The sequence below is a fragment of the Oryx dammah genome, unplaced genomic scaffold (genome assembly GCF_014754425.2).
Source record: "Oryx dammah isolate SB20612 unplaced genomic scaffold, SCBI_Odam_1.1 HiC_scaffold_1, whole genome shotgun sequence".
Classification (NCBI taxonomy): Eukaryota; Metazoa; Chordata; class Mammalia; order Artiodactyla; family Bovidae; genus Oryx; species Oryx dammah.
The window spans coordinates 46,113,724-46,136,780 of record NW_024070185.1 but is presented as its reverse complement, the minus strand read 5'-3'; the positions used below and the strand labels follow the sequence as shown (position 1 = coordinate 46,136,780).

At 37.8% G+C, this 23,057-nt stretch overlaps 1 protein-coding gene across 6 annotated transcripts in view; it reads left to right on the top strand.

Annotated features, from left to right (window-relative positions):
• The window catches only part of TRPM3 (transient receptor potential cation channel subfamily M member 3), a 614,509-nt gene that overhangs the window by 463,738 nt on the left and 127,714 nt on the right, over positions 1-23,057 (top strand). For all 6 annotated transcript variants that reach the window (XM_040251699.1, XM_040251668.1, XM_040251610.1 and 3 more), the window contains one exon: positions 10,930-11,002. In XM_040251699.1, the coding sequence (XP_040107633.1) occupies positions 10,930-11,002 (73 nt within the window). The remainder of the gene's footprint in view (positions 1-10,929; positions 11,003-23,057) is intronic.

Below are 23,057 nucleotides of genomic sequence, written 5' to 3'. Positions count from 1 at the left end.
GTGGGAGAAGGCAAGGGTGGGATGATTTGAGAGAATAGCATTGAAATATGTTTATTACAATATGTGAAACAGATCGCCAGTCCAGGTTTGATGCATGAGACAGAGTGCTCAGGGCTTGCGCACTGGGATGACCCTGAGGGATGGGATGGGGAGGAAAGTGGGAGGAGGGTTCAGGATGGGGAACACATGTACACCCATGGCTGATTCATGTCAGTGTATGGCAAAACCACTACAATATTGTAAAGTAATTAGCCTCCAATTAGAATAAATAATTTAAAAAATAAAAATAAGGGAAGTGAAACTGGGAGAAAGTGATGAGGTCAATCTATATTTCAAGACCCTTTTTTCAAAAAATAAGAGCTTAAATTCTTTATGGTGGCTGGTGGTGGTTTAGCCGCTGAGTCACGTCGGACTCTTTGCAACACCATGGTCTATAGCCAGCCAGGCTCCTCTGTCCATGGGATTCTCCAGGCAGGAGTACTGGAGCGGGTTGCCATGCCCTCCTCCAGGGGACTTGCCCCACCCAGGGCCTGAGCATGGGCCTCCTGCACTGCTGGAGTGTTCTTTACCAGCTGTGCCACTGAGGCTTCCCTGGTGGGTCAGACAGTGAAACATCTGCCTGCAATGCGGAAACCTGGGTTTCATCCATGAGTTGGGGAGATCCCCTGGAGAAGGGAATGGCAACCCACTCCAGTATTCCTGCCTGGAGAATTCTATGGACAGAGGAGCCTGGCTGGCTATAGCCCATGGGATTGCAGAGTCAGACATGACAACAATTTTCAGTGGTAGTAGTGGTGCCGATAGAGATGGGACTTCTGACCTTGCTTGTAGCTGCTCTGCCTCCATGTGTGAAGTCTGCCCTTTCAGCATATACATGTGTCTCTTCCCATTACGATTTTGGTGCAACTGGCTTTATGAGAGTGGCTACCCTCTCTGCAGCACTTTTACTAATGGAATTGGAGGCCATTACAACATGTCTGATTCAAGGACAACACAAGCTTCCTTTTAACTACAACTAACTGCTTATGTAATGTATGTATTTTTTTAATAAAATACTCATTTCTAGTTATGAGATTCGTTTGAGTGACAAAATCGCCAAACTTCTGGGAATCCATCCTAATGACAGAATGAATTAGCCATAAGTATACATATGTCCCCTCCCTCTTGACCTAGGTATGTTTGCATTTCCTTTGATTTTCTCCTTTCCTCCATGTAAATTAGCATGTTCATTACTAGAAGCCCATACCTTTGGCAAAACGTTAACTTTAAGAGTTTTGTCAGCAAAGGGCGTTCACTTTTGAAACGCTGGAAATCAAATAGGAGTAACCTTTAGGTGCATAGTATGCCAGTCATCCAGCTGCACTGTCCTCTTCCCTATACTAAGTGGCCTTTGATTGTGTCAAAGTGAAAACTGAAGCCACTATCTGCTCAAATACCTTTTATTACCAACCAGGATTCCTGTTAGGATCCTTATCGAGGGGTTTGTATTATTCTATATCTTGATGAAGGTGGATTTTTGCACTTTCTATTAATCACTCAATTATTTTGAATTGTCTGGAACATTAATAATTCATCGGGGAAATATTCTGCTACGCTGATGATTTTTAAAAGTCATTGCATTGTGATGATTGAATTACTTACGAGTCTGATTCTTTCCTTCTTTTCCTGCTTCTATCCTCAGGAAATATATCCCCAGACTTTATTAAGTAATTTAATGAGTAAATAAGAAATATTTTAGAGATGTGTCCTTTAAGGAATTTCCAGATGTAGCATGTTTGATGTCTTTAAATCTATTGGTTAGCATTATTATTGTTTAACTTTTCTAAATTCCTAAAAAAATCATATGAACTTTGCTGATTATCTGTTGTGTAGCTATGGTATTTCTCTAAAATTCTCAGACATGTTACAAAGCATTTGTTAAACTCAGATATCATCTCTTCCATATCTAACACAGCATGAAATGATTGTGAAAATGTTCCTTTCTATTTTTGATAGATTGAGCCAAAGTGTTTTTGCAGCTTATGGATGTCTTTCAGTTTGATATCATGGTTATTTTCATTTTCAAAAGCCAGCCTCCATCTCCATGTCTACTTTCACAGATTTATTGCTCACTGTGACATAAATATAAATCACAAATTAAGCTAATTTATGATTAACGGGAGTCAGTTTAATTTTCTCAGTATTTTTTTTTTTTCTGTGCCTTTATCTTATTCAACTATACCTGCGGGCTTTTATAAGTGGGAAGTCCATGATTAATTCAGCCACAAAATCTCTTATTTTGTTATTTAGGTGGTAACTGTACTTGTTTGCTGCTCAGAAAATGAACTAGACATTCTTCAAACATAAAATTACTTATCCCAAATCATTTCTGTATTTCTGGGTCTTTTTTCATTTTTCTGTAATATATTCTTGCTTCAGGTCTTTGTCTAAACTATGATTCAATCCAAAAGGCACCAAAGTTTCAAACACTGTGGTGAAACATATGGGTTAATACTTTTGGGTTAATTGGTGCCACCTATATCGCATAAAAGTCATATTAATACTTTTGCTGTTGTTCAGTCACTAAGTCATGTCTGACTCTGCAACCCCCTGGACTGCAGCACACCAGGCTTCCCTGTCCTTCACTGTTTCCCAGAGATTACTCAAATTCATGTCTGTTTAGTCAGCAGTGCTATCTAACTATCTCATCCTCTCCTGCCCTCTTCTCCTTTTGCATTCAATCTTTCCAAGCATCAGAGTCTTTTCCAATGAGTCTGCTCTTCGCATCAGATGGCCAAAGTATTGGGGCTTCAGCTTCAGCATCAGTTCTTCCAATGAATATTCAGGGTTGATTTCCTTTAGGATTGACTGATTTGATCTCTCTGCAATCCAAGGGAGTCTCAAGAGTCTTCTCCAGCACTAAAACTCGAAAACATCAATTCTTCAGCACTCAGCCTTCTTTATGGTCCAACTCTCATATGCATACATGACTACTGGAAGAACCATAGCTTTGACTATACAGACCTTTGTCAGTAAAGTGATGTCTTGGTTTTATTACACTGTCTAGGTTTGTCATAGGTTTTCTTCCAAGGAGCAAGCATCTTTTAATTTCATGGCTACAGTCACCATCTGCAGTGATTTTGGAGCCCAAGAAAATAAAGTCTGTCACTATTTCCATTTTTTCCCCCATCTATTTGCCATGAAGTGATGGGACCAGATGTCATGATCTTAGTGTTTTGAATGTGGAGTTTTAAGCCAACTGTTATACTCTCCTCTTTTATTTATTACATATTATATTATATATTATATGTATTATCACTAAAGCTTCAATAATTTCTAAAACTCAGTCTGCCTAGTTTCTATCACATAATGTTTGACTAAGTGCTTAGCAGTAATATAGTGTCTAGGAGACTCTTGTGTCAAAATTTACTCTTAAGGCTTAAAATATACTCTTGATCTGTAGCCTAACAGTCCTGTTCACTTTAGCTGTTACCATTTGTGTGTGGAATGTGATACTTTTTACTTTTTGGTTTCTCCAAACCAGTTTCCTGAACACAACTGTTTGGTGATGATTTATCCGCTTAACGAATATTTACTGAGCAGGGACTAGCAATCTTGTCTGCACATGAATCTCTCTTTAAAACAAAGAGACATATGTGCAAATAAGGGCAATGAAGGGTTAAAGTAGTATGCTAGACAGCCTTACAGAGTATCATAAATACACAAAGTGAGGGTTCCAATCCTAATTCTATAGAAAGGCTTCTTCAGTAGTATATGTCAATGAAATTCTTGTAGTTTGCTCACTAAGCAGAGAGAAGGGCTTTCCAAAAAGAAAGAACTGAATGAACAAAGACTAAGAGGCTAGAAACAACATCCAAACCCCTGAAAGGATTAAGTTTTTCAGCACAAGGTGGGCATCAGGTGTGTGAGGTTGGGTCATGGCTGTGGTGGTGGGAGAGGATGCAAGGGCATGGTGGTGAAGATGTAGTCAGCAAGAGACAAGACAAAAGAAATTGCCAGGAATGGAATACCAGCATTCCTTGAATGCCCTGCTAAGAATTTTTAGTTTTGTACCATAAATAATTGAGGCCATTAAAATTTTAATAAGAAGGGTTATATCATCAGGAAGATTGCTTAAATAGCTGCATGGGGACTAGAATGGAAAGACCAATACTGGAAAACTGGAGTAGTTAAGGTACTACAGACTGAGCACTGCTGTGACAGTGGGGATGGAGAAAGACGTTAATAGTGAGAAGCACTGCGGTAGGTCATTTTCCACAGTCTGACATGTCATATGTTAAGTTACTTTCCCTCTGTCTCTCCTCACTAGACTACACTCTGTGAAGGCAGGACTTGTTTGTCAGTTTCATTCACTGCTTTGTTCCCAGATCCTAAACAGTGCCTAGCACAGAGAAGCTCAGCAAAGGTGTGTTCAATGAATCACTTGTATGCAGAGGGTGAGACTGACAAATTCTTGACTTTAAAGGGGTGCAAAATGAAGCAAGAACTGAAGCAGATAGGATAAAGGGCAGAGAACAGCGAAATCATCTCATCTTGAACAACTGAACTTGCATTCATGTGAGAATCAGAATTCCACCCAAGCTAAGGCAATCTGTCCACAAGCGAGCTAAAGACATAAAATGTCAAACTAAACTCGGGGGAAAGTTGTGTTTTTCTTTAACAAAAATATTTGATATTTGTTGTTTTGAAATCTTGAAGAACGCATTAATTTCTCTATATTCCATAGTGTTTTGACAAAATAACCGACCATGTCAAATCAATTTTAGGCTGCATGTGGAAAATACCAGTCTTACAAGAAAATCAGGCTTCATTTACTAAATTGCCTTTAAAATAATTAGATTAATGACTTCTACCTAATTTAAAATTTTTTCCTATTAAAATTTGCATTAACAAGATTTGATAGAATGAACACACATGACTATCTCTTCTACCCTTCAAAATGACAAGAAAACCAAAATGACAAAAAATATATTCCTTAAATGCATCCCTATCAGCTCAGCATGGACAAAGGTGGAAGAGGGTAACATATTAGGAGATAAGAAATTTTAAGTAATTTCTGGATTATTAAAAGCAGGTATAGAAACTATAGTTTTCTAAATAATTAAGATATTTCACTTATCATAAAGGATCAAAATAGATTGATTTTGATTGATTGGGATTAGAATCAGAATAATGAATTAAAGAGCTCCTCTCAGATTAACTAGGCCAAGAAGTTCCATACCTACAAATTTTATCCTATAGATACATTCAGCCATGTGCATACAAGGGTATCCCCTGTAGTGGTGCTAATGTTGACAAAAGATTGGGAACAACCCATATATTCATTAATAGAAGTACATGCATATAATGAAACATTAAGCACTGAACAGATAATGGTACACATCTCTCTGTGGCTGAATGGAATGGTCTCCAGGATAGATTGTCAAGTGGAAAAAAAAGTGAAGTATAAAGTAGCATGTACAACTTGCCACCACTTATGTGAAAGGGAGACACATGTATTTCTCTATATATGTGTATAGAGCATCTCTACAACTAATAATGCTGGCTACCTTTCTAAAGGGGTGCTGGAAAACTGACAATAGAAATGATACAGTTAATTTTCACCGAATATTTTTCTATACTGTTGGAACTGTTTTTGCCATGTGTATGTATTATGTATGCAAATATATGATACTGTCAAAGGAAAAGGAAGGTGCAGAAGGGAAATGATAAAAAAATCTAGACAATGGAAAACAGAAATATGACGAAAGAAAGCACACAAAAAAATAGTAATTAAATGTAGCTGAATTCATTTCTGCCTTTGAGAGAGAGGTTCTATTTGAGTTTTAGAAAAGACAACTAGCCTTGCTGTTTACAAGATACACACCTGAAACAAAATGACCACAGAAGAGTGACAATCAGATGGAATAATATACCAGACACATCCTAATCTCCTATATGTGTATGTGTGACAACTACAATATTAGCGTAAAACAAAATACAATACAAAGAAACAGCATTAAATAGGAAAAGGAGACATTATATGTTGATTAAAAGTTCGATCTACCAAGAACAGATTGTCACAAATTTTTTCATCAATATGTATATATTTATAAGAAGTTTCAAAACATACAAAGGAAATAATGCTTACTTTCAAGGAATAACTGTGACCTAAGAGGAGATTTTAACATGAGTAATCAGAAAGAAGAAACAAGTAAATATGTAGATATCTGAATAAAAAGTAGTATGTAATCTATATATAATATTGAACTTGTACCCAGCAAGTAGGGAGTAAACACTTTTTTCAAACAAAATAATACATTTAGAAAATGTTATAAATATATATGTACATATACTCTCTAGTATTAAAACAATTTTAAGAGAAATTAAATTGCATATATTTTAAAATAATGAAAATTGCATGAGGCATATAAAAACATGTGAGATACATAAACATATAAATGGATTTGTTAGGAACAAACAATGAAAATAAATTGACCAGGAAGTCAACTTCTAGGAAAAGAACAGCTAAGGAAGCAAAAGCAGAAGAAATAATGAGCAGAGAATAGTAACTTCAAATTTTAAATAATACTATTGATCAATAAAATGAAAATCTGATTCTTTAAAATGACAGTGATTTTGATCAAATGAAAGAGGAATGAAAAAACGTCCATAGATTTGTAAATATAAAGGAGATTTTTAAATAAGAGAATTACGTGTGTAATTGTACACCAACAAACTTGAAAATCTAGATGCAATCTTTGACTACATCAGAAAATATATAAAATTGAGCCTAAGAGAGGCAGAAAATCTAAACTGATTAATAGCTGTTGAAAATTTACAAAGATGATCAGTGATCTATCCCTAAAAATGCTTCAGTGCTAGATAGCTTATAAACATTCTACTAAATCTGCCTGTAGGAGAATTCCTTCGTTACACTTATTGTTCTGGGGCATAGGTAAATTTAAAAAGATTCCCAATTCATACCGAAAATATACTGTAACTCTTATACAAAAACCAAGAGGAATGGTGACATATACCAACCTCACTTACTAACGTAATCACAAAGATTCTAAATAAAATAATAGCAAATATTTTGCTAATTGTTGTCAAATAATAATACATTAATTAATTGTTTTTTATTACTTACTTAACAACAATTAGCAAAATATTATATGCTACTATTTCAGAAATATGTGAACTGTGAAATTCCAGATGTTCAAACTGGTTTTAGAAAAGGCAGAGGAACCAGAGATCAAATTGCCAATATTTGCTGGACCATTGAAAAAGCAAGAGAATTCAGAAAAACATCTATTTCTGCTTTATTGGCTATGCCAAAGCCTTTGACTGTGTGGATCACAATAAACTGTGGAAACTTCTGAAAAAGATGGTAATACCAGAGCACCTGACCTGCCTCTTGAGAAACCTGTATGCACGTCAGGAAGCAACAGTTAGAACTGGACATGGAACAACAGACTGGTTCCAAATAGGAAAAGGAGTACCTCAAGGCTGTATATTGTCACCCTGCTTATTTAACTTATACCCAGAGTACATCATGAGAAATGCTGGGTTGGATGAAGCACAAGCTGAAATCAAGATTACTGGGAGAAATAATTAATAATCTCAGATATGCAGATGACTCCACCTTTATGGCAGAAAGTGAAGAATAACTAAAGAGCCTCTTGATGAAAGTGAAAGAGGAGAGACAAAAAGTTGGCCTAAAGCTCAACATTCAGAAGACTAAGATCATGACATCCGGTCCCATCACTTCATGGGACACAGATGGAGAAACAGTGGCTGACTTTATTTTGGGGGGCTCCAAAATCACTGCAGATGGTGACTGCAGCCATGAAATTAAAAGACACTTACTCCTTGGAAGGAAAGTTATGACCAACTTAGATAGCATATTAAAAAGCAGAAACATTACTTTGCCAACAAAGGTCCATCTAGTCAAGGCTATGGTTTTTCCAGTAGACATGTATGGATGTGAGAGTTGCACTATAAAGAAAGCTGAGCGCCAACGAATTGATGCTCTTGAACTGTGGTGTTGGAGAAGACTCTTGAGAGTCCCTTGGACTGCAAGGAGATCCAACCAGTCCATCCTAAAGATCAGTCCTGGGTATTCAGTGGAAGGACTGATGCTGAAGCTGAAGCTCCAATACTTTGGCCACCTGATGCAAAGAACTGACTCATTAGAAAAGACCCGGATGCTAGGAAAGATTGAGGGCAGGAGGAGAAGGGGACGACAGAGGATAAAATGGTTGGATGGCATCATCGACTCAATGGACATGAATTTGGGTGAACTCCTAGAGTTGGTGATGGACAGGGAGGCCTGGCGTGCTGCAGTCCATGGGGTTGCAAAGAGTCAGTCATGACTGAGTGACTGAACTGAACTGAATAATACATTAAAACCAAGAAACTTTATATCTACCTATAATATGCCAAAACTATTATTTCAATTCACATCTCTGCCAGGAATACTTAAGAATATCTGATTTTCTGCATCTTTGCCACCACCAAGGGTGGTAGGTGAAGATGACTCTGGTTTTCTTGTTTGACTCGTCTTTTTTTCTGAGAAAGACATATAAGTTGAGTGATATTTAAATATTTTAACTTCAATTTTAAATTTAAAGATTTAGAGGAGTGGAGATATAATATATCAGGTCAACTCAAGGGAAAATTATGAAATAAAGTTCATCTTTGGATCCTTCAGTCTCCCTCTGGTCAGACTCTTTCTGGGGTCCTTAGATTCTTCAGTCTAAGCATACCAGGATGGGGGCATGGACAGGTGGACAGCTATTCCCTCCACACCAGCTTTCCAGAAAATCTGTGATGCCCCAGAGCACAATGCCACCTCAGGTTCCTTGATAAACAATAGCACAAATGTCTGTGTCTCCACCACCCCCACCCCGAAATCCTTTAGCAACTCCATACTGTAAACCTTCCTTTCCCCTCCTCAAAGCTGTTTTAAAGAAAGCCTGGTAATCTGTTATTTCAGAATAAATTTAATTTAGCTATTTGCTGCCTCAGAAGAATTTGCATCTGAAGTGGGATCTCTAATTAGTCGGTGGAATTTAGGCATCTGCAGAACAAGTAGGTGAGACGTTTAAGGAGTTCGATTTGATGCCTAATTTCTGAATTCTTCTAAAACAATAAGAGATGTTATTCTGATAGTCTGCAATTTGCTACCAGCTCAGGACACAATAATACCTTTCAGACCTTAGCCAGCCCTGGCTTAAAAGTTAAAGGTCTAGCCAAAATTCCACTTCTGCCTCTTGGTTCTCTCTGCAGTGAGAAACTTGAAGCACACTTCAAAGTTTTCTTCCCAATTCAGGCACTCCTGAGTTCAAAACAGAGAACTGCCCCTCATCTCCCAAGTGGATTTTCTGGGGTTATCAAGAGCTGTTTGGGAGAATGTCTTGATGGCACTTTGGCCAAACTTGTGCTTATGCAGAAACAGATTTTAGTACAAACCTGCTGGAGCTGGAGGCACCGCCTCCACCCTGTCAGAGGTCAAAGCTGTGGCCTGGAGGCCAAACATATCACTTAGGTTGATTTTGCCTGGCTCCTTCTATATCTTTTACATTTTTCAATTCAAAGGCCTATGAGGCTTTTCAATTTGTAATCTCTGCCTTACACTCACCCCCAGGCTCTGATTGAAGGACGTAAACAGATATGAATGGTTAAACAGCTATTAACCCATTCGAGTCAGGTGCTCAAAGATCTTGTTCCTTTCTTTAGATCTTCCCAGTATTTAAGGCACAAGATAGAAACAAGACAGCTACTGACTTCCTGGCATAGCTGTCCTTCTAAGTTGATGCTGACCATAAACAAATGACTCTGTCCCCGGGCAGTGGGCTAGAGGATTTCTAAGCAACTGATAGTTTAACAGTCTGTGAGTCTAGGTACCTGTGCTCTTCATCGTGGTAAAAAATTTAGAATTATATATTGTTGAATTGCTAAGTCATGTCTGACTCTTTGCGACCCATTGACTGAAGCACACAAGGCTTCCCTGTCCCTAACCATCTTCCCCAGAATTATGTATTAGCCAATCCTATGAAGTTTACTTCCTATGTAGTTAGAAATAAGTAAGCCCTATGAGTTCCCCATTTGACAGATAAAGAAACTTGAAGTCTAAAGCAATTGAATACAGTAGTAATTCAATCAATGTAGATATTCAAATAATCTTTTGGCTTCCTTAAGTAGCTTCCCTCTGACTTGAAAAAAAATCTTTGTTATCATTAAGCATGTTTTAATCCTTCACTGCTACCTCTGTACGCTCTGCCTCCTCATTCATCCCCAAAGAATACTTTTCTTACCAAAATTCAAAAGAAAAATGTTATTTTATTGTCTGCTTTTTCATTCTTACCACCTGGATACTGCTAAGTCATTCTCAAGAAGGCTTAAGGTTGTTGAGAGGACTGAAGGATCTAGCGGCGTCACAGAATTGAAACCCTTGAGTAGCTATTGCGAGGAGAGAATGTAGTGATGGCCATATTGTTCGCAAGCATAAACACACAGGCACATACAGACACAGGCACATGCACAAATGCACATGGAACCTTTACTGAAGGGCATACTAACTTTCAGAACACTTAATTTCTCAACCAGTTTAAATTATGGCTTACACATTTTTGAAAATCTGGTAAGTTTTTATTCTAAAGCTGAAATGATAAAAGGGGACATTTTCCTTTGTGTCTGGTTTCAGAGATTGTAACCATAATCAGTGAATTATCTAAATTGGTTTCTGTTTGGAGGCTACTGAGGCATCTCTCTCTTAATGGATTGCAGAGGCCTCTAATTGAATTCTTGCCATATATGCTTTCTCTGTGGTTAAAAATCTACCTCATAGATATTAAGACAGTCTGTGTTCAAATACCGTCTCATTGATTTAATTTCTCTTGAGGGAAAAAAATGTATTGCTAATGGTCACCTTGTCTCAAATTGCAGATTACAGTATTTCGGATGGGATCAGAAGGACACCAGGACATTGATTTAGCCATCCTGACAGCTTTGCTCAAAGGTAAAGAGTTTCTATATATAGGGAGTACAAAAGTAATTTAAATGGATTAGACAGCAATCTTATGTCTCCTAATAGTGGATATAATCCCAAATAATACCATGATACATCCAATTATTGATAACATAAGGACTTCTCTTTTAAGACATTCTTTTTTTAATTTGTTTTTTAATTGAAGAGTAATTGCTTTACAGAATTTTGTTGTTTTCTGTCAAACCTCAACATGAATCAGCCACAGGTATACATATATCCCCTTCTTTTGAACCTCCCTCCCATCTCTCTCCCCATCCCACCCCTCTAGGTTGACACAGAGCCCCTGTTTGAATTCTCGACACTTACAGCAAATTCCCATTGGCTATCTATTTTACATATGTAATGTAAGTTTCCATGTTACTCTCTCCATACATCTCCATACATTCTTAATGCTATTAAATTTCCCTGTAATAGGCCTATTATAGTGTGACTTGATTTCAGAAAATTTATAAATTTTTAAAAACTTTTATTTATTCAATTTTGGGCTGTGCTGGTCTTGGTTGCTGCACAGGCTTTTCTCTAGCCGTAGCAAGCAGGGCTACTCTCTAACTGTGGCGTGCATGTTTCTAACTGTGGAGGCTTCTTTTGTTGTGGAGCATGGATTCTAGCGCACTTGGTCTTCAGTAGTTGCAACCCGAGGGCTCAGTAGTTGGGGTTTCCAGGCACTAGGACACAGGCTTAGTTGCTCCACGGCGTTGTAACATCTTCCCAGGGATTGAACCTGTGTCTTCTGCATTGGCAAGTGGATGTTTACCACTGAACCACCAGGGAAGCCACTCAGTAAAATTTAAATGTACTACAATTCAATCATGTCTATTGAATCATAAAAAATTATGAAGTAAAAGGCATGCCTTGTCCCTTGATAATAAAAAAGTGAAACACCGCATTTATCTCCTTGAACCAAAACTCATGGTAAATGGAGATGTGGCCCAATTATCAGTTAAAATATTAGTCATCTTACTATCTTCTATTCAAAATATTTTCTTTGTCTTTCACCAATTTGTGAGTCAAGTGTACTTCATCTTCAAATTAGTCTTAGAAATTTATTTTCCAACTGTTCGGTATGTGACAGACTGTATTAAATGCATTTTATATTATAACCAAGTAGTTACACATATGTAGTTATAAAGCTGAAATAAAGTAAATAAAATAGTATTTACATTTACTATATGCAATGAAATTGGATATTTTCAATTCTAACCCATTCTGTTCTTTTTAATGCTAATTATATCCCACCAAATTGATTTATGACACACTAATGGGTCATAACCTGCAGTTTTAAAAACACGGCCATAGAAGATTAAAGGAAATTATGATTGCTCTCAGAAATTAACATTTCTAATCACTGTAATGAACGTTACTTATGCAGCAGTAGATGCTAATGGGAATTTATGCCATTAAAATATTATGGTGTGTCAACTCTATTTTGTGCAGGCTTTGAAATGCTCTCTGATTTTAACCCAGTTGATTTGTAAAGGATATCAAGTGTAATGCTTCTGCTGACTTCCTTAGACGCCAAGAATATATTTATATCACTTTCAAACTCTTTTAGTTTGTTAAATATTTCTTCTCATGTATTTTAAAACTTATGCCTGGACAAATAACATGGTTTAACATTTAATTTTTATAATTATGCTTAGTTTTCAATTATATATAAGGAACCTTTGTGCAATTCAGTTTTTATTCTACCATCTGAGAAAATCAGAAGTAAGGTAGAAAGAGGAAGACAAGAAAGAGAGATGAAACTAAGCACTGGTCCATAGATTCAGGACCTAGGGGAAAAAAGAATGAACGGGGAAAATATACATTTGCTGTTCCTTCTTTTTTGTCCCATTGAGTTTCATTTTTTTTTTTTAGGATCTGTATATATTAAAGAATACTATTTATGTGATTCAGATTTATTAAGTATGTTCAAAAATGAAGAGAAAAGGGAGTCAAAAAGAAGTTGTTCCAGAGATCTAGGAAGCCCATAGTTTCTCAAATGCTGACACCTGGAGTAGCTTTTGAGACTAGGTGATGTCACATCACATTTGTCTTTCACATTAAGGAAACAGCTCTCTGATATGTGTGATCTGAAACTAGAGACTGTACACCCTTCATCCTTTTCCCACTTTTGAGTTCTGCCTCCTCCCCTCAACCCCTGCTCACACATACACCCAGGGAATTCAAGGACTAGGAGCAGAATAGAATTGCCAGAGAAAATGCAGGACATTGAATGTTAAGATCAACAGCAAATAAATTTTTAGCTCAAACTTGTCCCAAATATTGCATAGGACATACTTACACTAAAAAAAAAAAAATTATTTGTTATTTATCGAAAATTAAAACACAGCTGGGAGTCCTGTATTTTTATTTGCTAAATCAGGTTATTTTACTCAGAGGAGTTGTGACACTATTAATACTTCTGAACTTCAAACACCTCTAGAGATTCTGCAGGAAGTGTAAACTCAAGAATCTAAGATCCCCTCATTCTTCTGTCTGCCTCTGCCTCTCAGGCAGGCCCTGCTTAATCATAGCAATCAGAGATTTCCACTGGAAAGGGCCCCAGACTTACCTTAACGAACTATCCAGAGCTTATCAACTTGCTCTGGCAGTCACCTTATCCTATCTGCATCCCCCATGCAGCAGTTTCAATGAAGCCAGAAAATATCTACTCATAGTAGAAGTTATTTTAAGTGATCCCCTTGATCCTTTCTGTGCATAGAAAGAAAAAGTTAAAGTGTTAGTCACTCAGTCATGTCTGACTCTTTGTGACACCATGGACTTTAATCTGCCAGGCTCAAAGTCCATGGAATTCTCCAGACAAAAATACTATGACGGGTAGCCATTCTCTTCTCCAGGGGATCTTCCTGACCCAGGGATCGAACCTGGGTCTTCTGCATTGCAGGCAGATTCTTTACCATCTGAGTCACCAGGGAAGCCTTCTGGGCATAGAGCTACTCCCAAGTTTTTCCTCTTTTCTCATACACCTTGGAGGTCAAATCATGTGGATATATTCTTTTACTTCTGTACATGCACTGAAGTGTAATGTGTGATGATGGCTGTCCTCCATAAATGAGGAATTCTTTTTCTTTAGGTTTAATCTTCATTGATAAAGTTCCTCTGTGGCATAAAGAGAGAATAACTTCTATTGCTTACTTCATTTTCTGAAAAGTATTTTAGAAGAGAGTGCGAAAATGATAGAGTCCTCCTCAAAATTGTCAAGATCATCAAAAACAAGGGTAGTCTCAGAAATTGAAGGAGCCTAAGGAGACCTGACATCTAAATAGTGTGGTTTCCTGGGTAATATTCTTGAGCAGAAAAAAAAAGAACATTAGGTTGAAACTAGGAAAATCTTAATAAAGTATGGACTTTAGTTTTTTTTTTTTACTGTTAAGGGAAAAATAAGTTATGCTCTCATATATTATGGATCTGAACAATAGACAGACTGTAGCCAAGAAAACTCCACACTTCTTCATGTCAAAGCAACAAAAAAAGGAAAAAGCATCTTATGGAATTAACTGTACAAGTCAAGTGCAGATAGAATCAAAACATCCATAGGCAGTATTTAAAGAGTCTATATAAATCACACAGGCATGGATAATGTGCGCGTGATCAGTCACTCAGTCGTGTCCAACTCTTTACGACCCTATGGACTGTAGCCCGCCAGGGTCCTCTGTCCATGGGCTTTTCCAGGCAAGAATACTGGAATAAAAATTCAAATACCAAGAAAAATAGTCAATGTGCTAACTTTAGAAAAATTTCTAGTAAGAATGCTAGTGATTAGATTAAATCATACAAAACAATGAAAATCACTATTTTCTGAGCCATTTTCCTTTAAAACTGTGTCTTTTAAAAACTAAACGAATAATAAAAGTAAAGAAAATCTAATGTTTTGAAACTACTTCTGAATGCATCCCCCTCCAACTCTATTAACTAGAAAATGCATGATTATTGTCACAAACTAGTACTGGCATCAATACACAATTAGTCTTGCTAAATAACTCATTTTTAAATGGCTTAATTAATCCTTGATAAAGCAAAATGCTGCTGTGCTGTGCTTAGTCACTCAGTCGTGTCCAACTCTTTGTGACCCAATGGACTGTAGCCCACCAGGATCCTCTGTCCATGGAATTCTCCAGGCAAGAATAGGGGAGTGGGTTGCCATGCCCTCCTCCAGGGGATCATCCCAACCCAGGGATTGAACCAGGTCTCCTGCATTGCAGATGGATTCTTTACTGTCTGAGCCACCAGAGAAGTGCAATATTCTAAACTAGTTTATGTCCAATAATTCTTTACACCAGATATATTTCATAAGTAACTAGCACCTTAAAATGTTTATTGAGAAACTATCTTTGCTTAAACTTAGATGATTCATGAATAGGTTTTATGGGAATTTATTATGGCCCTGCTTTGAAAATTAAAAAACTATTTCTAATTATGTATTTGATTTTTCCCACCCTTTTTTCTGTGTGTAGGCAGCTTAGACAACACATGCATGATTGCTTTCCTTTTAATACTGTTTTTTTTAAACCCAAAACTGTCTAGATAGCCTTATTAAGGCCAAAAAAAGGACATTCATATTGATACTTTCATCACATATGTGCAATGCAGAGTTACCATAGTTATTAATTATTATACAACAGAAATAGGTGATATTTTTTCCAAAAGAGATCACCAAAGTCAAAATGTGTGGCATATTTATTTTAGGCTTAAAAACGCATAGGAGGTAAACTTTTGGAGAACAGTGAAATATTTCAGTTAGAGATGAAATTCACTCCGTAATTTTTACAATGTAGATTCTTTGCAAAAGTATTATAAACCTTTCTCTATATGAGACCACGTTTAACCTTCCTCGTGTGCTTTCACTATTAGCCAGGGCCCCCCAAATCCACTTGTTTCGCGATGGTTCGTTTTTATCTCTTTAGCCACGTCTTTAATGTTGATGTCATGGAGCAGATTGACCATGTGCACTTGAACCTCAGTACAGACCGTGCAGACCTGTGTCTGCTACTGGACTCGTGTTTTCACTTCATCCCAAAGCCACCGTGAAGCCACAGTACCCCCTTTCACACATCTACGTGCTCAGTCACTCCGTGGTGTCCGACTCTTTGTGACCCCGTGGACTGTAGCCTGCCAGTGTTCTCTGTACATGGGATTTTTCAGGCAGGAATACTGGAAGTGGGTGCCATTTCCTTCTCTAGGGGATCTTCCCAACCAAGGGATCAAACTCAGGTCTCCCGTGTCTCCTGCACTGCATGCAGATTCTTTACTGCTGAGCCTTTGGGGAAGCCCGTTCACCTTGCTATCCCCATGACTTTTACAAACTTTGAAATTGAGGCAAAGAGTCTAAAAGACATTCAGGATCCTTAGGCAAATCAACAGCAGAGCCAAAGCTTTCACTCAGGTCTCCTCACTTCTTTTCAGTTTTCCTTACATTACATGTATGAGTCTTGGGACCATCCGGGATTCCTTGGCTTTACACTGCTGCAGAGATCTCAGACATTTACCCCTGCGACTCCAGGGATACCTGAGTGATAATAAATCAGAACATCTGCTTCCCTGAAGCTCTGAGAACACTTACCAGGGTCCTCAGCTACCAGACGATCCTAGCCGCATGCACAGTACCTTAATGATGAAACTAGAATGTCCACAATTTAACCTAATGCGGTGGAAGAGAAAGTACGGTCTGACACTTGCTTTATTTTTAAAGAGTACACCTCTGGTGAAATATTGATTCAACCGGGAAATTTTTAGTCACATGTGACAGAAGCATAGTTCAACTTAGTTCAAGCAAAGAGAAATGCAGTACACCAGAAACTGGCACAACATTGTAAAGCAATTTTCCTCCAGTTAAATTTTTTTAATTTTTAAAAATAAATAAATCATAAAATTGAAAAGAGGAAATTAAAAGATATATCATTTTAAAATAGAAAAAAAGAAATACAACAATTCCCATGACCAGGAGGTCCGAGACTTGTTGCGCAGAACAGCCATCAGCAGTAGCAGACTCACATCCAACCCACTGAGCAAACCCCAGTTCAAAAGAGCCATCTTTTCTGATACTTGCAATGAGAAGTCCCAGGGAGCCTTTGAATTTGCTTATGTTGGTTCAGTGCCCATCCCTGAATCCCATCACTGTGGCAAAGAAGATGGGAGAATCCCTGTGAGCATGAAATGAGAAATGGGATCAGCTCCACCCAAGCCTTGGAGTTATGGATTTCCAACAATAACAACAACAACAAAAGAGGCTCTATAGCCAGGAAGTAGGGCACAAAGGGTGCTGAGAAGACCAAAACCAACTAAATATATATGTATCTATACATGACTCACAATTGTATTTTAAAAAGTATTGAGAACCAAAGAGTGTCAGATTTACCTAAGATGCAAGCACTTATGCACCTTAGGGGAACAAATTCTTCACTTACTAGACAAAAATGGAAACTAGGTCAAACTAATACTAATCAGGGTCAGATATCCACTCAAGGCATTCTCATATAATTCACTTCAGGTAGACCTAAATATGCAATCTATGAATATTATTTACTATATAGTTTATTTTTATCACTATAGTCATTATCCTTTTCATTGATTATTTGATTATTTCTGCTAAAGATTTTAAAGGTGATTATATTCTTAACACTGTTCCCCAATACCAAAGTCTATCCCTTAGGAGAAAATGATTTTGTAAAGACCAAATCACTCCAGGCTTTCCCAATGAGACTCCATCCACCCCATCCTCCACTACCACTCCAACCCCTCAGAATAGTACTTAGCACAGGGAGACCACCCAGTAAAGGGATTTTTAATAGTATGAAATGCAAACACATTCAAAACATCACTCACTACTCCCCGATTGAACAAACTGCTTTACGTCATTGAGGCTTGGTTTCCTAGTCTAAAACAGAAATAATTATCATACCTCACTCATAGTCATTTTAATAATTATAATTAATAATGCAAGTAAAACACTTAGCTGAACCTGGAAACTTCTGTTTAATAAGTGATAGCCTGACTAATCATGCTGATGATGATGCCAAACTAGAAATGAGAACAAGAACCACATCTGTTTTACTCACCACCATATACACATATACACAGTGCCTGGCACACCATCAGTATTAAATATAGATTTTTTGGAAGTGTGAATAAATGATCGACAGACTTTGGGATTAGATGGTGTGTGTGTGTGTGTGTGTGTGTGTGTGTGTGTGTGTGTGTGATTTATATGTATAAATCCTAGTTCTTTGCTGCCTAAAAAATTGACCAAGTTATTTAACTTCTGTACATCTCAGTTCCCTCAACTATGAAAAAGGAAATTGTGACAAAAACAACAACCTTTCTCATGTGGGTTGATTTAAGGGACTGGAAGCTCTTTGAGGGCAGGCACTATGCTTTCTTCATAGTAAATACTGAACACTTAGTGCTTTATCGAGCAGTGGCTCAGTGGTCTAGGAGCATGATTCTCGCTTAGGGTGCAAGAGGTCCCGGGTTCAAGTCCTGGACAAGCCCTCTTGGACTTCCCCAGTGGCTCAGCAGTAAAGAATCCGTCTGCAATGCAGGAGCCACAGGAGAAGTAAGTTTGATCCCTGGGTCAGGAAGATTCCCTGGAAGAAGGGAATGGCAACCCACTCCAGTACTCTTACCTGGAGAATCCCATGGACAGAGGAGCCTGGCAGGCTACAGTCCATGGGGTCGCAGAGTCAGACATGACTGAGCATACACAGTGCTTTTATACTCTTTCTCTTCTAAAACAGGCTTTTGGATTCCTAGGGAATTAGGATGTCCCCCATATCCAAAATCCATCATAATCATAAAATCTTAATTTTGAAAGGACATATAAATTTGAGAACAACAAAAACCCTTGAGCATACATGTAAAGAACCAGAACAGAAATAAAATTTAAATTTTATTTTACAAAAATAAATTTAATCTTGAAAATGGTTAAGAACATGCCCAGCCTCCTTAAAATGAAATTAATTTTCTGGCAATTTTATTTTCTTGAAAATCCAAGTAGATCTCAGAGCAATAAGAAAGACCAAGGTAGATAGCAATTTTGGACATTTCTATTTGTCTCTAATAGAAGAGTGCAATAAGAGAACTTAAATCTCTTAGTCCTTTCATTTGTATAATGTTTTACAATTCACAAAGCATTTTCACATAAATTTTATCATCTAATCTTTATGACAACTCTGTGGAATAGTTGCCAGTTAATTTATCTCCGAACTGGGTCTTCTGAGGCATGAAAGTGGGAGATAGTGATAATTAGGCCAGAACAGCTAGAATAAAGGAAGAATGTCCAGACAAATTGGGAAGTGTGATCACTCTGATTACAAACTTCACCTTCCAATTAGAAAGTTTCCGGAGGAAAAGATTTTGTCTTCTTTGCCTTCATATTCCAATACCAGAAAAAATGCCTGACATAAGCTTAGCATTCAGTAAATATCCACTGATTGAAAGAAGTTATAGTCCCAGGCCAATCTGTAACTGGCCAAAGTCATGTAAACAACCAAGATGCAAACTGGACCTCCCTATGAAAGTTCATTGAGGTGGACTCCAACCTTTCAACTCAGTGACTGACAGAAATGCAATTCTACATCCTCCCCAGGATTTCTGCAAATTCTTGAAAGATGAAAGTCCTCATGGTCACCCTTGCCTGCAGGTTCCTGATTCTATGTGTGTTATTTCTGTTTCTCATCACAAAAGACAAAATGTAAAACTCAGCCTTGCCACTGTTTCAAAAAAAATAACAAAATTCACTTACCCAAAACTTTTTGTTAAAAGCTTTAGTAGACTTTTATAAAAGCATAATGAACTTCTAAAAATATAGGTAAGGTTGGAAGAAAAGTTCAATAATGCACACAACTCTTGATCACACAGCCAGCATCTCCAATGTTGAGAGCTTTTGGCTGTTTCACACAGGGATTTTGCATGGATCCTTCTTCATATTTGAGTCCCCTTTTGTCACGCTGTCCCCCTCTTCTCCCACTGTCCTCTTCTTCATGCTCTCCTCTAAGAGTAAAACAAATGTCCTCTTCAAACAGAGCACTTCATCCCCATCCTCTGACATTTTGGTCCTGCCCTTAAAGGCTCATCTACCCTAGGCAGCTTTGCAGGATATTTTTACAGACAGCTTCCTCCCTAAGCAGAGTTCTGGTGCCAGACTCATAGGAGAGAGTGACTTCTTCAACTCCTTTGATATAGGCAGTAAGTGAAGAGTAGGGCTTTGACTCATGTCCCTAATCAAAGGATGAAAATATGATGTTCTTTGCTCCAGGGCCATAATCACCAGCAGGAAAGTACAGTGTATAGTAGGTGCAAGTGTTTGCAAAAACTATGAACACTAGGGCCCCCAGGTCTGCAGTTATGGACAGGCCACTTCTAGCAGATTTTCAAAGTTATGACCATGTCCATAAGATTGTCTCATTGTAGAATTATAAAGCTGGATAGAACTATAAAGGCTTAGGACAGTGAGAGGTCTCTGCTGGTGAACTGGAATCCAGGTCTGCAGATGTCCAGGTCTGTTCCTCCTTCCCGACATCGTGCAGCCAGTTCTGATGGCAGATGTGGTCATCTCAGCTCTTTGTTACACAGAAGCTAAGCACCTTTTACTCTGCAGCTCCCTTGGGCCTCAGGATTGGCATGGGAACAATGCTGTGTGCATTTTAAGCTAATTGCAAACCCAGAGCTCCCTGGCAGCTCTTGGCTTGTGAAGACATCATCATTGCCCACTGACCACAGCACTACAGAATTGTACCTTTTCTTCCCTAACTTGCCAGAGAACAATGAATCAGCCTCTTTGTTAAATCAATTATTGAATATTTTGAGTTACATAACCATGCAGATTGGCAGGAGCATAATTCCAAAATGAATGGTTTATATCAATACCAAAAATAATAGTGATAACTATAGTAAAACTAAAATGTAAGAATAACAACTAATATGTACTGTAGTACAAGCATTAACTGATTTAATCCTCACAATATTACAGTGGGACAGGTACTATCAGTATTACCCATTTCACACTTGAGGAAACTGAGGCACATATAAGCTACCATGATCAAGGTCACACAGCTAGATATTGATAGAGTCTAGATGTGAACTCAGGTTATCTGGGCCCAGAACACTTGCTCTGCAAGCCTAAGCCTCTATGCCAGGACTGCATATTAAGGACTGCCCTCATTTTTTATATCTTCTGAACAATAAGTGAGTAAAATTTCTTTGATGCATAAAAAAGTACAGATAGATTCCTAGATAAATATGGTTCACTGAACACAAGTCCACTGTTATTACTGTACACTGATTCCCTCTAAAGCAAGAGTAAATGGTCATTTATTAAAAGCACTAGAGCAGAAACAGTATTTTGTGCACACCACACTGATTTCTCTTTCTTCACACTGGAGACTAACATCCTAGCCTTCCTTGCAGAGAGGTTGAGACCACGTGACTGAGCTTTGATCAAACAGATGTGATCAGAGGTGATATAAACCATTTATAGACATGGAAGATGAAAAGCAGATGTAAGAATGGAAAATAACACATGGGGAAAAAACTGAATATCAAGCTGACTTACACTTGAGTATGCTCAAAAGGTCCAGAAAGTTGGGGCACATGGAGTCTTTTAAAAGAAGCAGCCAGAGTGCCATATCCTGTTGCCTACAGTCCCTTGTACTCCTACTTCCTCTCCAATAAAAAAGCAAAGATATATTCTCTGAAGAGGGTAAAACATATTCTCTGTACCAGGAGACAGCAGGTGAAAGGTGAGGGCTAGGCTATAGACTGAAAGTGGGGGTGCTAAATAAATTATCAGATATTGGATGCTAAGACCCCAGCCCTCTCCCCTTTTTGGTTCCCAGCATGCTGGTGGCTGAGGGGCGGGGGTCTTCATTCTCCAAAGAGGAGCCTGAAAGGGACGGAAAGGTCCTTATTTTTTGTAAAATTTTATCCCCCTAAGAGAAAAGACCTAAAGATATTAATACAAATGATTCTCCATTTAAGGAACCAGCTTATCTTACAATAAGGTTCATAGTTGATAATTCCCATTCATGTGCTCAGGACTTCCAATCAGCACTTTAGCACCCACTCTTAAGTACGAGCAGATGTCCAACTGTAACCAGGCATATAAGAAATATCTCTAACATAGAGGACAAATATGCAAACAGATAAACAGAGAAATGCAATTTGGTGTAAACAGAACCAATGTAGGAAGAAAAAAACTGCACCAAAACTATGATTACTACCCTCAGAGAAATGAAGGAAAATATTTAAACCATTAAAATATGAACAGCATCTTATATTTAGTTCAAGAACTAAAAAGAGCCCTTAGAAATTAAAAATGATAGTGGCAAACTAAAAATAAGTGGAAGAATTAAAAATAAAGTTGGAGAACTCTCCCAGAAAAGGACAGACATAATTAAAGATAATGAGAGAACAGAAGGTCAGAAGTCATTAATGTAATTCCAGAAAATGTCCCAGAACTCCAGAACACAGGTCACCAGATGATAAAAACCCACTGAGTGCCCAGAACAATGAATACAAATAAACCCACACTAAGACAGATTATCATGATATTGAATAATACAGGAGACAACAACAACAAAACCTCTAATAACTTCCAAAGAGAAAAACAAGTCACATGCAAAGAACCAGGAGCTAGGATGACATCGAATTCTGAACAACAGTGCAGAAGGCTGTTGTGAAATACCGTAAAAATTATGAAGAACATTTATTTGCAATCTAGAATTCTATATTAATCTACCAGCTACTTGTAAAGGTAGAATAAAGACATTGTCAGGCATAAGTTGTCAACACATTCACTACCCAGGAACCATTTCTTTGGTACTTTACTGTAAGATGTGCTCCACCAAAATGAAAGAGAAAAAAAAGCCAACATGAAACATAGGAAACAGGAGCTCCCACACATAAGTGTTGGGAATCCCTGGATGATATGAAAGGGGGACTCAAAGCAACAGTTCTGCACAGGCATGAGAGGTAAAAGCAGGTGCTGCTGGCCCTTCTGAAGGCCCAAGCCTTAGACTGGCATAGG